This window comes from Biomphalaria glabrata, chromosome 7, assembly GCF_947242115.1.
Source record: "Biomphalaria glabrata chromosome 7, xgBioGlab47.1, whole genome shotgun sequence".
Classification (NCBI taxonomy): Eukaryota; Metazoa; Mollusca; class Gastropoda; family Planorbidae; genus Biomphalaria; species Biomphalaria glabrata.
Window position 1 is genome coordinate 45,172,802 of NC_074717.1, and position 12,864 is coordinate 45,185,665.

General features: G+C 40.5%; 1 protein-coding gene and 1 pseudogene across 5 annotated transcripts in view; one reads left to right on the forward strand and one right to left on the reverse strand.

Moving 5' to 3' along the window:
• LOC106069793 (protein unc-93 homolog A-like) overlaps window positions 1–12,864 on the forward strand; it is a 42,414-nt gene that overhangs the window by 22,760 nt on the left and 6,790 nt on the right. For all 5 annotated transcript variants that reach the window (XM_056035984.1, XM_056035985.1, XM_056035986.1 and 2 more), the window contains 6 exons: window positions 6,062–6,203; window positions 7,186–7,314; window positions 8,345–8,506; window positions 11,043–11,213; window positions 11,639–11,781; window positions 12,256–12,495. In XM_056035984.1, the coding sequence (XP_055891959.1) occupies window positions 6,089–6,203; window positions 7,186–7,314; window positions 8,345–8,506; window positions 11,043–11,213; window positions 11,639–11,781; window positions 12,256–12,495 (960 nt within the window). In that variant the 5' untranslated portion in view covers window positions 6,062–6,088. The remainder of the gene's footprint in view (window positions 1–6,061; window positions 6,204–7,185; window positions 7,315–8,344; window positions 8,507–11,042; window positions 11,214–11,638; window positions 11,782–12,255; window positions 12,496–12,864) is intronic.
• LOC129927358 (60S ribosomal protein L9-like) lies at window positions 1,902–2,949 on the reverse strand (annotated as a pseudogene).

A 12,864-nucleotide genomic window follows, 5' to 3' on the forward strand; every position in this document is an offset into this window, starting at 1 on the left:
GAGATAGGGAGAGAGAGAGAGCAATAGAGAGAGAGAAATAGGGAGAGAGAGCAATAGAGAGAGAGAGAAATAGGGAGAGAGAGCAATAGAGAGAGAGAGCAATAGAGAGAGAGAGAAATAGGGAGAGAGAGCAATAGAGAGAGAGAAATAGGGAGAGAGAGCAATAGAGAGAGAGAGCAATAGAGAGAGAGCAATAGAGAGAGAGAGAAATAGGGAGAGAGAGCAATAGAGAGAGAGAAATAGGGAGAGAGAGCAATAGAGAGAGAGAAATAGGGAGAGAGAGCAATAGAGAGAGAGAAATAGGGAGAGAGAGCAATAGAGAGAGAGAGAAATAGGGAGAGAGAGAGAGAGAAAGATGACTCATTGCAACTAGCGGAGCAGTCCGGTTCATGAGTGACAGACATTTGACTCCCATCTTGGATGTCAGACTTTTTTTTTCAGTAGTTCAAAAGGTTTTACATTGTCAAAAACAAAGCAACATCATGCTTCCTCAGAAATTGTTCATGGTTCATTTGGTTGTCCTATTTCCAGCTGTGGACATCATGGCTATTGCTTTCTACTGTAGACACATGTACGAACACATGTATTATACATGTCCTCACATGCCAAACGATGAAACAGATTCTTCCGAAGGCGGCCGTCTCCAGTTTCCACGTGTCACAACATTTAGATGGTATGACGCCACGATGTGTTGTGATGCCGGGGATTTTACTTGAATTCAATAGTTAACAAAAATGACGATCTAGAATTACAATTGACGATTCTTTTGATAAAACAAAACTCTGGAACTTTATTTAAACACAACGTAAGTACAGTTTATGTACAAATTACAAATCAATGAGCATGAACCATATTACAAAGGCTTTTCAAACAGAGCTCTTAGAAACGTGACCATCTACAAGGACATTATTTTATCGACTGCCTTTACTTTCTTACTCCCCGCCAATTCTCTGGCGCTAACTCTTTTCAAAAATGTCTTTGTTTAATTTCAAATCAACCAATAGATTTCAAACTTCATAATCACGTCCCTTGGGTAAATCCTGACGTGTCTAAATTTGAGGGTTAAATCCCGAGGCTCATGTCGAGGGCTTATATTTTCTTTTAAAAGTGAAATGTACAAACAATTCTATAATGTAATCTGTGACACCACGGAAGCCTGGAAGCCAAGAAAAAAAAATTTCCGGGAAACACAATGGACCTCATTCACCAATCGTAAATAAACACATTTCGCCACGTCATAATATTGATAAAACAATGAAGAATACGTATCACGTGACAGCCACTATGGATTACATAATTTGTATAGAAGATATATAGAATCACGTGGCTAAATGTTGTTTGTTTGGTGAATGAGGTCCATTCTAAATGTTTGTGTTGGTGCGTTTACCAGATGTTAGATCAGCGCGAATTCCTATTGTTCTAAATGTTTTTATGTCCAACACTATATATTTAAAACTGGGCTAATCAACGCAAACAATGTTCCTGGACATCACACACAGGCACCCTCACGTTGCGGATAAGATGTGTGTTCGGCGCCATTGTATACAGGTCCAAAGGAACTTTTATTAATCTGACCGTTTTTCCACATCACCATCGGAGAAACCTCCACATGTTGGCAGAACTGCACCGGCTTCCAGATGTTAACCTGTTTTTTTTTTTAAATTTAGTAGTTCAAAAGGTTTTACACAAAAAAATTCTCATCAAACCAAAATTGAAGCCAAACAGCATTTCAGTGAGCTCGTGTGGAATTTTGTGGACTAGATATACGTAGATTATGAACGATAATTTTTCCAACAATGAAACTCCGGGACAACTAATCTTCACCACTTGACACCGAGAGTTCCTGGAGTTGTAAGAATCACTACAGACTGAACAGATGGCAGACTTATTTTTATCAACACCATTTTAATTGTATTTATCAATATATTCTTGAACAACATTTGTTCTGTCGGAAACGTAGGTACCATCCAAAAACTTTCTGATATCTTTGTTTTTCACTGAATGAGAGCAGCTGAGCTAGAAGCCAGTTCAATGTCATTTCCTTCCAGGATAAACTGGTCTTGATATCTTTGTTTTTCACAGCTGTACATTGCTGAATAAGAGCAGCTGATCTAGAAGCCAGTTCAATGTCATTTCCTTCCAGGATGAACTGGTCTTTGTTTCCAGAAGGTTTGAACGTGACTCCTTTCAACATTTCCTCATGACGAGTGAATTTCTCTCCCCAAAAGTTTCTGATCTCGACACTGGTATTGTCATTGGAGACAGCCACGTCAATAAGAAAGAGCAGCCCTCATCTGGTACAAAAAATCCAAGTGTGACACCTTTAATCATGTTCTGGGCATGAGCACGGTTCCCAAAGATGGCTGCCTGGTCGTGCGGTTTGCACGCTGGACTGTCGTTCAGATTCATCGATGGTCCCGGGTTCAAACCCTGCCCGCTCCCATCCCCCGTCGTCCTGCGGGAGGTTTGGAATAGGAAGTAATTATCTTCCAACTCTGAAGGAACATCCGAAACATATAAAACATTTTTACAAGATGCTAATTCTTTGTGCTTTCCAAACCATTTTTCAACGTTAAGCACGTCAGGGGGCTGCCATTGAAATGTCAATGGGAAGGTGGCGGAAACCTCGCACCAATGTTCCTCTAGATCAGCGGTTCTCAACCTTTTAAGCTCGGCGACCCCTTTTTTACAATCTCCCACTCTGCCGCGACCCCCCCCTTTCCTTAGACACACACAGCAATAGAAGAATAGACAATAACAATCCTTACTTTTGATAGTCTTAGGCGACCCCTGGCAAATCGTCAATCGACCCCCCCCAAGGGGGTCGCGAACCACAGGTTGAGAACCCCTGCTCTAGATCCTTTCACAGTGACTGTTCGTGATGTGACAGACACAGATACTCTGTTTTCTGTGATTTTCACAGTCTTGAGTTGAGTTGATGGTCTTCATCCTTGATGTGATTTTCACAGTCTTGAGTTGAGTTGATGGTCTTCATCCTTGATGTGATTTTCACAGTCTTGAGTTGAGTTGATGGTCTTCATCCTTGATGTGATTTTCACAGTCTTGAGTTGAGTTGATGGTCTTCATCCTTGATGTGATTTTCACAGTCTTGAGTTGAGTTGATGGTCTTCATCCTTGATGTGATTTTCACAGTCTTGAGTTGAGTTGATGGTCTTCATCCTTGATGTGATTTTCACAGTCTTGAGTTGAGTTGATGGTCTTCATCCTTGATGTGATTTTCACAGTCTTGAGTTGAGTTGATGGTCTTCATCCTTGATGTGATTTTCACAGTCTTGAGTTGAGTTGATGGTCTTCATCCTTGATGTGATTTTCACAGTCTTGAGTTGAGTTGATGGTCTTCATCCTTGATGTGATTTTCACAGTCTTGAGTTGAGTTGATGGTCTTCATCCTTGATGTGATTTTCACAGTCTTGAGTTGAGTTGATGGTCTTCATCCTTGATGTGATTTTCACAGTCTTGAGTTGAGTTGATGGTCTTCATCCTTGATGTGATTTTCACAGTCTTGAGTTGAGTTGATGGTCTTCATCCTTGATGTCGACCAGAAAAATGTCTACTTATTGTGGACAAACTCCTATTCATTTACCCAAATTTAAACTTTGATTTTACATATTTTAAATATAAAACAAAATAAAAACATATTAAGCTTTGCGAAAATTGAATATATCGAAATTTAATTTTAACTAGCGACAATCAGGACTATCCCTATTTCGTTAACCAAACTCTCCCCATTCCCCCCCCCCCCCCCCCGCCATTTGTGTAATACTACCAATGGTTTTATGAACAGACCAGAAAAAAAAAAGAATGGGAGGATATGGAGACGATTGTCACCTCAAACGCACGATTAGGGCTAGCCACCATTACAATTTACAAAACCTGATGGAAAGCAAATCCTTACATTAAAGCTTAAAACACCGGTTTATAAGTTTATATAAATCCTGGGACAAAGTTCAGGATATTTTGAGGGAGTTTTTTAAATTCTATTTTTCTATAGTTTTTACAAAAAGTGCATTTATTTTTTCACTTTGGTGTCATCCTTAAGTTCTCAACTAGTCAAGCGCAGTGGGCCCCTAATGGTCGTAGGCCCGGGTTCATTGAACTATTTCGCGCCATGGATGCTACGTCACTGCCAGAATGACGTATTTCTGCAGTACAGAATGACGTACTTCTACAGACCAGAATGACGTATTTCTGAAGTCCAGGATGCAGGACATCGTATGGTGGTCAGAAATCCATCCCATACTTCTCTTGGGGGAGCTCACAGCGGTTTCCAGACCCCTCTAGCTGCAAAGGCCTGACACTAGCGGTGCACTCTAAAGTTGTGGATGGGGGGGGGGGGGCATTTTTGTACAGGGCTTCAACATTTCTTAGACCCGGCTTGATTCTGTTTTATGGAAGCGTGTTCGACACCCGACTCGGGCAGAGTTGTATTTACTGAGCGCCTAACTAAAGGAAGCACGTAAAACTAACTCCTAGATACCCCCTCCCCCCCACCGGTCCACAAATGAGATTGGACCAAAAGCGCTCTGAGCATGCTATAAGCATGAAAGTAGCGCTATATAAAAGCTATAATAATAATAATTATATTATAACATTATACATTTACATTATACATTATATTATAACATTATACATTATATTATCACACAAAGCATTTCCCTCAGTGCGTCAGCTGCTCTGGTGTGTAAGGGTTAAGTAGACTGACTACTATGCACACAGCTTTATAAATCTCCTCGTGAATGGGTTGGTTGCTAGAAACTATTTATACATTTAAGATAATGGTGGACTTTATATCGAGATGCAGACAGTACAATTTGACAACACAGCAAGATCTGAGCGCCGTTGTATAGTGTTAAAGAAGAATTTGTTTGTTTTAAATGTTTCGGATGTTCCTTCAGAGTTGACGATAGTTTACTTCCTAGTCCAAACCTCCCGCAGGACGACGGAGGATGAGTTTGAATCCAGGACCATCGATGTGGGAGGCGTGGTCGAGAGGCTAATGCTCTTGACTTGGCTACCTATGAAGGGGTCTTGTGGTTCAACACCCGAGTCGGGCAGAGTTGTGTTTACTAAGCGCCTGAAGGCAGCACGGAAAAAACCTTCTCCTAGATACCCCCTCCCTCCCACTGGTCCACAACTGAGATTGGACCATAGTGCTATGAGCATGCTATATTATGAAAGTAGCGCTATATAAAAGCCATAATTTATTTATTTATTTAAGTCCGAACGACAATATGGCGAGCAAACCGCACGACCAGCCAGCCATCCTATGCCATTTACTTTTACATGAACTGAGGTCATTAAAAACCCGAGAGACAGCGTTAAAATACATTTTTTTAAAAATTCTACATGGTTTTCAAGGTGAAGCAATGAGTGAAATCTTTACAGAGAATTTTGTTGCCAACTCTAAATCCCCCGTCTGTTTAAATATTGCAACTGAAAATAATCTTAAATTATAAATTTATTGCGTGGTGGTCGAGAGGCTAAGTACGCTTGAACTTGGCGTGGCTTGGCTACCTATGAAGGGGGCTGGAGGTTCGACACCCGACTAGAGCAGAGTTACTGAGTGCCTAAAGGCAGCACGGAAGAACCTCCCAGATCCCCCACTGGTCCACACTGAGATTGGCTCATAGCAGTCTGAGCATGCTATAAGCATGAAAGTAAAATAAAAGCTATATTTTTGTTAACATTGAGATTTATGGAAGGTATAAGACTTCACAGTAGTGGGAAGCGTGGTCGAGAGGTGCGCTTGAACTTGGCTTGTCTTGGCTACCTAGAAGGGGGCTCGAGGTTCGACACCCGACTCGGGCAGAGTTGTTTTTACTGAGCGCCTAAAGGCAGCACGGAAAACCAACTCCTAGATACCCCCTCCCCCCCCCCCCCCCCCCCACTGGTCCACAAGAGATTGGACCAAAAGCGCTCTGAGCATGCTATAAGCATGAAAGTAGCGCTATATAATGACTATAATAATAATAGTGTGACATGTTGATAAATACACAGTGTGATGTAACCCTTTCAAGTTGTACACATTATTTTTTTTCAGACGTCTGTGGACTACTTCCCAACCACAATGACAGACAACAAAGGTTTTTCTGGGGAGGAAAAAATTCCGAAATTTGATTTGGTAACAGTAACTACTCAGAATTCAACACCGCAGGAGAAGTCACGTGACGGGGAGATGAAAGGTAATCTTAGTACAAACTTGCCCACCTTACACGACAAATCTTCCAGAGACTCGTTTTGTTGGATTCAACCAATTTTTGTGATGTTGCGACCTGTGACAAAGGTGTCGAAAATTTACATGACCCCCTAGACTGGATAATATTGGTCCCCTAGGCCGAATAATATTCTTCCCTTTTCTATATGAAGCAAAATTAATTATTTACCACTAATTGATAAATCATTTTTTTGTATAGATGCATGTGTTGTTATTGATGCATGTGTTGTTATTGATGCATGTGTTGTTATTGACTATGAAACATTGTTTCACCTTAATCCCAGAATGGGAAGTAGGAGAAGAAAATGTAAAAGAATCAACCCAGACAGACAGACAGACAGACGGAATGAGTTATATTAATTTTGTAATAAAATCATTTTCACCAGTTGGCAGATGGCTAGTATAGAAAAATAAAGAAGGGGGGGGGGAGTTATCCGTTGACTCTAAAAAGCCGATTAGAGGAAGCAACAGGTCTATAACAATATAAACGTCAATTGGCATTTTCTAAGAATCCAGATCAGATAGTTTTTTGTTTTTGTTTTCGTAAAATTAGAGAGTTACAAGTACCGCAAGGGAAGTAAGTTGGTTAAAGAGTTATAATTCAAACAAAGGAATTTTTTTTTATTTCACAATTTGTCGAATGTCAGTGTAAGGTCCAGTGCTTAGTGCAAGAAGAGCGAGATAGGTACATGACATCAAATCTTAGACTAACTTATCCCTTGAGGGCTCGTTGAAAACATCAGCGGATCGAGATAGGTCAAGATGGCGCGAAGTTTTGAAAGAGTGAGCAGTGGTGTCCATACAACTATCTCACGCAGGTGCGGGCTAAAAGAAGTGAAATAAGAATCCCCCAGTCGTTACACAGATAGATTCTCTATTAATTTTGAAAAATGATATTTGAAACCAAACAATTTGTATTTTCTTTTTTTCTTCTTCTTTATTTCCGGCAGACGGCAAGCCGTCTATGACTGTGAAGGTCATCTTGAAGAATGTCTTCGTGGTAAGTTTGGCCTTCACCTTCCTCTTCACGGCCTTCAACTCCATGGCCAACCTCCAGACAAGTCTCAACAAGGAAGATGGTAAGTGTTTTGTAAATCGTTTGTATAGGCAAGTGAGCTCACGCAATCATCCGGGCTTTTAGCACCCCCCCCCCTTCCATATATACACCATCTAGCTGGAGTGAATACAATTTATTTTTTAAAAAGTATTTGATCTGAAGTCGAAACATTATTAGAACTCGATCCTAAGTTCATTTTGACAAAGTCATATAAATTCACTCAGTCTGTCTGTCTGTCTGGTAGAAATATGTACAGATTTTGTCTCCCTCAGCGGACCTCTCTCTCTTAAAAGAGAATATAATAAAACTTTTAACAATTTAATTTAATACTGGTCATAGCGACACCCAGAGTGTTACAAGGTCATCTATCGTCATCGAGAATTACACAGAAGTCTAGTTCCTCGTCCCATATCCTAGGACAAATTTGTACAAATACTCCTTCTTCCCTAGTGCTATTAGAACATGGAATGGGTTTCCTGAGCTAGCCAGGAAAACCAGTGACTTGGCTGAATTTAAGTCATTGGTTAATATGCATGACTAAATGCATGACGCGTAGGACGTAATCATCTTCTTTTTTGAAGTAACGTCTGTATTATATAAGATAAGATAAGATAAGAAGATAAAGCGCTGATTGTGAGTGTGTATGTGTTTCGTGTGTGAATGTTGGTTCGCATTTGCATCTATATTGTTATTGTTACAGTAGTTACGCTGATGAGGTCAATTGTAGTCAAACTGAATTTCCACTTGATTGGACCAATAAAAATGATCCTATCTTTTCGTATCTTAACTCTTTCGCTCCGTAATTATTTTTGTTAATTTTGAAGGACATCTTCATTTTGCTCATTACTATTTCACTACCCTGTTATGATTAAGCTTCAATAGCTTTTGTTGTTTGTTATCAGAAAATGTTGCATTTGGCTGTTTATATATATTTTCAAAGTCAAGTTTAAAAGTTCAACATTAATTTAATTTAATGAGATCAAATCAACGATGGTATCGTCGATTAGGAGAGAAAGAGTTAAGTCGAGCTGTTTCATGCTGTTTCCCCACAGGGGTTGGTGCTTGGAGTATGTCCACCATCTATGTCAGCCTGATCGTGTCCTGCATGTTTCTCCCAAACTTCATCATCTCCAGACTGGGCTGCAAGTGGACAATCCCAATCTCAATGATTGGTTACATTCTCTTCATGGGAGCCAACTTTTATGCCGTTAAAGGTAACTCTTGCACATTACAAAAAAAAAAAAATTAATTAAAAAATTCAGAAACGTTGGCTTGACAGATTACATACCTTAAATAAACAGTGCCCCGGCTTCTCATAATTAAATGTCACTGTTGAATTGTTTAGGTAATAACTGGTTTACGCTTGTATTTCTTCTATTCAGAGATTTCTCTCTTCTAGCACGAATTTGGGAGAATAGAAACAAAGCACAACATGGATAAAAACCTGTGTTGACATAACAATGTAATTACTTCCCATGATGTAGTTATATATATATATATATATATATATATATATATATATATATTCAAACAAATGTTTGTCGATATAAGATCAAAAACTTCACCAACTATTCAAGTCTGCAACAAAGCGTCTTGTCTGCAGGTCTCAACGGAACAAGAATCACAAGGAACAAGAACATTAAGAAGTAAGAAAATCTAGGAACAAGAACACCAAGGAAGAAGAACATTAAGAAATAAGAACATCAAGGAACAAGAACTACACATTGAACATGAAATAGTGACCAAAAATGTCAGTGAAAGAATAATGAAGCGTAATGCCACTAATGGTATCAGAGACAAACATGTGTACAGCGATATCATTGATTACAAAAACAAGGTTACGGACGCCATATCCTAAAGGCGACACCTTTTTTAATATTTGTACTGCCATGTTGACGTTTCATAGATTACAAAAATAATTATGTTGCTTTTGTTCATATTATGTTTGGACTGATCTAGGACAATCTAAACCTCGCCAATTCAACAACCTCGCCAACTCAACCTAGACACGACAACATATTGTTTTTAATCACACAAACATACACATGTAGCCATAAAAACTCACACATGTAGCCTTAAAAACTCACACATGTAACCACACCAGCTCACAAATCATGTAACCTAAATTACTTTTTGTTACCACACCAACTCATACACGTGACCACACCCACTCGCACATGTAACAACACCAACTTGCACATGTAACCACACCAACTTGCACATGTAACCACACAAACTCATACAAGTGGCCACACAAACTCGCACATGTAACAACACCAACTTGCACATGTAACCACACAAACTCATACAAGTGACCACACCAACTCGCACATGTAACCACACCAACTCGCGCATGTAACCACACCAACTTGCACATGTAACCACACCAACTCGCACATGTAACCACACCAACTCGCGCATGTAACCACACCAACTCGCACATGTAACCACACCAACTCGCACATGTAACCACACCAACTTGCACATGTAACCACACAAACTCATACAAGTGACCACACCAACTCGCACATGTAACCACACCAACTCGCACATGTAACCACATCAACTCGCACATGTAACCACACCAACTTGCACATGTAACCACACAAACTCATACAAGTGACCACACAAACTCGCACATGTAACCACACCAACTCGCACATGTAACCACACCAACTCGCACATGTAACCACACCAACTTGCACATGTAACCACACAAACTCATACAAGTGACCACACCAACTCGCACATGTAACCACACCAACTCGCACATGTAACCACATCAACTCGCACATGTAACCACACCAACTTGCACATGTAACCACACCAACTCATACACGTGACCACACCAACTCGCACATGTAACCACACCAACTCATACACGTGACCACACCAACTCGCACATGTAACCACACCAACTCATACACGTGACCACACCAACTCGCACATGTAACCACATCAACTCGCACATGTAACCACACCAACTCGCACATGTAACCACACCAACTCGCACATGTAACCACACCAACTCGCACATGTAACCACACCAACTCGCACATGTAACCACACCAACTCGCACATGTAACCACACCAACTCATATACGTGACCACACCAACTCGCACATGTAACCACACCAACTCATACACGTGACCACACCAACTCGCACATGTAACCACACCAACTCGCACATGTAACCACACCAACTCATACAAGTGACCACACGTGACCACACCAACTCGCACATGTAACCACACAAACTCATACAAGTGACCACACCAACTCGCACATGTAACAACACCAACTCGCACATGTAACCACACCAACTCATACACGTGACCACACCAACTCGCACATGTAACCACACAAACTCATACAAGTGACCACACCAACTCGCATATGTAACAACACCAACTCGCACATGTAACCACACCAACTTGCACATGTAACAACACCAACTCATACACGTGACCACACCAACTCGCACATGTAACCACACCAACTCGCACATGTAACAACACCAACTCGCACATGTAACCACACCAACTCATACACGTGACCACACCAACTCGCACATGTAACCACACAAACTCATACAAGTGACCACACCAACTCGCATATGTAACAACACCAACTCGCACATGTAACCACACCAACTCATACACTTGACCACACCAACTCGCACATGTAACCACACCAACTCGCGCATGTAACCACATCTCGATCATTAATTTCAACCCTTTATCCCTCAGGGACCATGATACCCGCATCAATTATACTAGGCATGGGTGCCGCACCTCTCTGGTCTGCCAAATGTACTTACCTGACTCAGATAGGTGTTTGGTATTCTAAACTGACCAATCAGGATCAAGATGGGGTGATCAATACGTTCTTTGGTTTCTTCTTTTTATTTTTCCAAACATGTAAGTAGATCCAGAGTCTAGCTCCCAATGGCTCCCATAGAAATACTTTGTCACGTGGAGATTGTCTATTCATACGTTATATGTCTATTAATACGTTATATGTCTATTAATAAGTTATGTATCTATTCATACGTTTTGTATTTATTCATACAGATGAAATTTCTTCATTGTTTACATGCTGTGTTTACCGCAGTTCATATTATGGATTCTTTAAAAACTTTAATATATAAAGATTATAGCATTATTATTCCGTTTAATTGTTTACAAAACACACTCAGTGTATCGACAGTGATACGCAAATTAAGACCCGCGGATCATATCCGGCTAGTATTGTATAAAACGTAACACATAATGTAGTTACGGATGTTTTACACAAAGTTACACACCAGTGACACAGTTAACACATGCCAACCTTTCTGACACAGCTCAGATCTGGGGCAACCTAATCTCGTCACTAGTATTCACCCCAGATCAAAACAAGACAGACTCTGGGCAATGTGGGGCAGCTTTCTGTCCTAGTGATGCCAAGGGCAATGGTTCTGACAATTTCTCCCAGACAAGTGATAAGGTGAGCCCTATGTTTTTATATCATCCTGTGAGTTCCATTTCACGTGTAGGCCTATTAACCATGTCAATTTAAGTGTAATTATAAAGAAATAAATAAAAAAAATAGCTTATTTCTGAAATTTACGTAAAGAAAACTATTAAATCCCAACTCTTGTGTCCAAAAAATAACAAGTTTTTTTTTTTTTTAATTGTTCAATCTAAGGGGAAGAACAAAAAAACAAAACAAAAAATGAATTACTTCCCTTGACTTCTTCCTATTGAATACATTGTCGAGATTCCTTGTTTTCAAACTTTGTTTATTTAAATAAAAAAAGTTCATCTCATTATTGATTTTAATTTGAATCTCCGGCTTTATACATTTCACACTAACTACGACCATATTTCACATAGTGACTATATACCTTACATTCAAATGTTCCATAAATACTTTGCATGTACCTATTGACTATACTTTCCATTCCACTGATGATCATAGGTGTACACAGTGTGTGGTATCTACATTGCCTCGGCGGTCATAGCCGTCATCATAGCCTCACTGTTCCTGGATCAGATAACGCTGGACAAGGAGACCAAGGCGGAGGACAGGAAGCTGAGCCCCCAGCTCCTGGTGTCGACTTTCCGCCATTTGTTCTCCTCTCCTATTCAGGTCATGCTGATACCTTTGACTATTTACAGCGGCGTGGAGCAGGCGTTCATTGGTGGGGACTTTACCAAGGTATACGCCCCTACATTTTCTGTCTCTTTATCTCACTTTTTTGTCTTTCTCTTTCATCCGCCCATCTCCTTATTTCTGTGTCTCTTGCATTATCATTTACTTTACTTTAAAAAAAAAAAAAATTGAGTGTGGTCTTTATATAGCCCCCACCCCTTCAGTCCCGAAGCGACTATGGACCATTTTATAAATGTCTGGGCATCAGCTATGGCCGGAACGATGTTGCCCACACAGCAGTTCCCCCCCCCCCCCGCCCCTCTCCACGCAGGAACGGCAAGCGCGGGTAACGTCTGGGATGCCCCAGGCTCTGCCAGGGTGTAGCACTGAGTGCTTGCAAGCTGCTTAATTAAAAGTCGCCTTCTCCTGATTTTT